Raw genomic sequence first — 2,500 nt, forward strand, 5'->3', positions numbered from 1 at the left:
CTGTCTTTATATATATTTCTCTCTCCCTTTATCTCTCTCTCTCTGTCTCACTTTCTCTGTCACTCTCTCGTCTTCTCTCTCTCTCTCTCTCTCTCTCTCTCTCTCTCTCTCTCTCTCTCTCTCTCTTTCTCTGTTTCCTACACAAACACTCACACACTCACACTTCATAAATTACTGAAAAAGAATTAGAGGCTCTTTTCTTCTCTGACTTAATTCCTGCCGTTTTTCCTCCCTCTGGAGCGAAGCCCGCACCACATCAGTGGCGACGGCAAGCCCAAAGTCAGAGCTGGCCTCTCTGCCCAGTGGCCCGCACGTCCGCTGTGCTCTCTGCGCGCTCTCTGTAAAACGGATCAGAACAAAATGGTTTCCAGCGTCTCGCGGCGCAGGAAAGGAGGTTGGACGCGATGGGACAGGGACGCAGTGCAGTAGGCGCGCGGACCGCGGGTCTAACGGCTCACGCGCTCTGGCATCCTCCTGCAGACGCGTCCAGGTGTGTGGCAGAGAAGAAGTACACCGAGCAGCAGGCTAAGAAGCTCTACCCCCAGGTCTTCGTCCCCGTCTGCAATCCAGACGGCACCTACAGCGAGGTGAGGGAACGTTAACGTAGCGTTCATCAACCATACGGACTCGTCTAACGTACAGGGTCCCGCACGTCTGGACAACGCAGTCTAGCCAAAGCCTAGAAGGCTTAAAGTGTAAATTACATTATCGCTGGAGCTACTGTGTTCAGCGCCACCTGGGACTGTGTGTAACACGAGTCTAACTGTGGGTAGACATTTATGCCTTTGTGTTATGGTCCAGTATTTTACACGCTGTGGTTTAGCTCTCAGCTGATACATTTCAGTGTCAGTCTGACTGCCATGAGCATCGTGACCGTCAAACTGACTGACAAAATAATCTCAAGTAACAATGTGACGATAAATTATAATAAACTAGAAAAAATAACAGTATATTCTACCCCTCAGGTGCAGTGCCACAGCTACACCGGCTACTGTTGGTGTGTGACTCCGAATGGCCGGCCGATCAGCGGATCAGCAGTAGCCAATAAGAAGCCTCGTTGCCAGGGTGAGGGTCACGTGCACGATCGGTGGATCTGCTTCGAGGTTACGCAGGCAGGGTTTGGAGAGCTCTGGACGTTCTGAAGATCTTTCTTTATATGAGGATGGAATGTCTGGCTCCACTGTGTCTGCTTCTATCTGTCATTATGGAAATTGTGTTACCCATTGGCGCCGCAGCTGGAAACGCGATCGCCCTGGCAACTTGGTTGCGATTGTATGTGCGCCCGATGACCTCTGACGTGCCAGGCTTTGACAACGTAACAGGTGATCTGGGCAGCGTCAGGAGTTGATCTGCAGTGATGAAAGGAGCGTCTGAGCGACTGGCAGTCAGGAGCATTACGTCAGGTTACGTGAGGGTTACGTGAGGATAACATTAGGATTATGTGAGGGTTATGTAAGGATTACGTGAGGATTATGTGAGGATTACGTGAGGATTATGTGAGGGTTATGTGAGGATTACATAAGGATTACATCAGTAATACGTGACGATAACGTGAGGGTTACGTGAGGATTACGTGAGGGTTACATGGGGATTATGTGAAGGATACGTGAGCGTTACGTGAGGGATACGTGAGCATGTGAGGGTTAAGTGAGGGTTACATCAGGATTATATGAGAATTACATGAGGATTACGTGAGGGTTACGTGGGGGTTACGTAAGGGTTACGTAAGGGTTACGTGAGGATTACGTGAGGGATATGTGAGCATTATGTGAAGGTTACGTCAGGATTACAGGAGAGTTACGTGAGGATTACGTGAGGGTTACATAAGGATTACATGAGGATCACATGAGGATCACGTGAGGATTACGTGAGGGTTACGTGAGGGTTATATGAGGATTACGTGAGGGTTACATGAGGATTATGTGAGGGTTATGTGAGGATTATGTGGAGGTTTCAGACTTGTATGAAGCCCTGTATTAAAAGTAAAATTGCGAGTGCAGTATTTCCAGTGTTTGAGGATTCATATGTCCATGTGAGCCCAGCACACCTGTGGCCCCAGGCGTTATGGTAGTGAGCTCTGTGAGCCTGTATGTTACACGAGCCCAGGGCTTTACAGTAGCGAGCTCTGTGAGCCTGTATGTTAGATGAGCCCAGGGTGTTACGGTAGTGAGCTCTGTGAAGGGTAAGACCTCCAGGCTGTTGGAGTTCTTGCTAAAGCTGTTAGCAGTAAACCGCTTCAGTTTCCAGCCCAGCGGGGAATGTTGAGCAACAGTAAAACCCGAAATCGTCCAGAGCCCCTGCTGAAGGAAGACTGCCAAACCACTCACATAAGCAGAGTCACCTGCCCAACCCCCCACGCCCCGGGCCGGGGCAAGAGGGTGAGCAGTCCCATGCCCCGTCGTCGTGGGCATGCCAGCCAGAGCAGGATTTGTGTAATAGTTTTTTTTGCGGCTGCAGTAAAATGGCCAATCAAATCACTTGTTTTAATGTCACACTGAGG

The 2,500-nt window shown here is 49.8% G+C and overlaps 1 protein-coding gene across 3 annotated transcripts in view; it reads left to right on the forward strand.

Moving 5' to 3' along the window:
• The window catches only part of smoc2 (SPARC related modular calcium binding 2), a 34,557-nt gene that overhangs the window by 11,631 nt on the left and 20,426 nt on the right, over positions 1-2,500 (forward strand). For all 3 annotated transcript variants that reach the window (XM_027027520.3, XM_027027521.3, XM_027027522.3), the window contains exons 3-4: positions 481-587; positions 966-1,065. In XM_027027520.3, the coding sequence (XP_026883321.2) occupies positions 481-587; positions 966-1,065 (207 nt within the window). The remainder of the gene's footprint in view (positions 1-480; positions 588-965; positions 1,066-2,500) is intronic.

The sequence above is a fragment of the Electrophorus electricus genome, chromosome 12 (genome assembly GCF_041902795.1).
Source record: "Electrophorus electricus isolate QZ-2024a chromosome 12, ASM4190279v1, whole genome shotgun sequence".
Lineage (NCBI taxonomy): Eukaryota > Metazoa > Chordata > Actinopteri > Gymnotiformes > Gymnotidae > Electrophorus > Electrophorus electricus.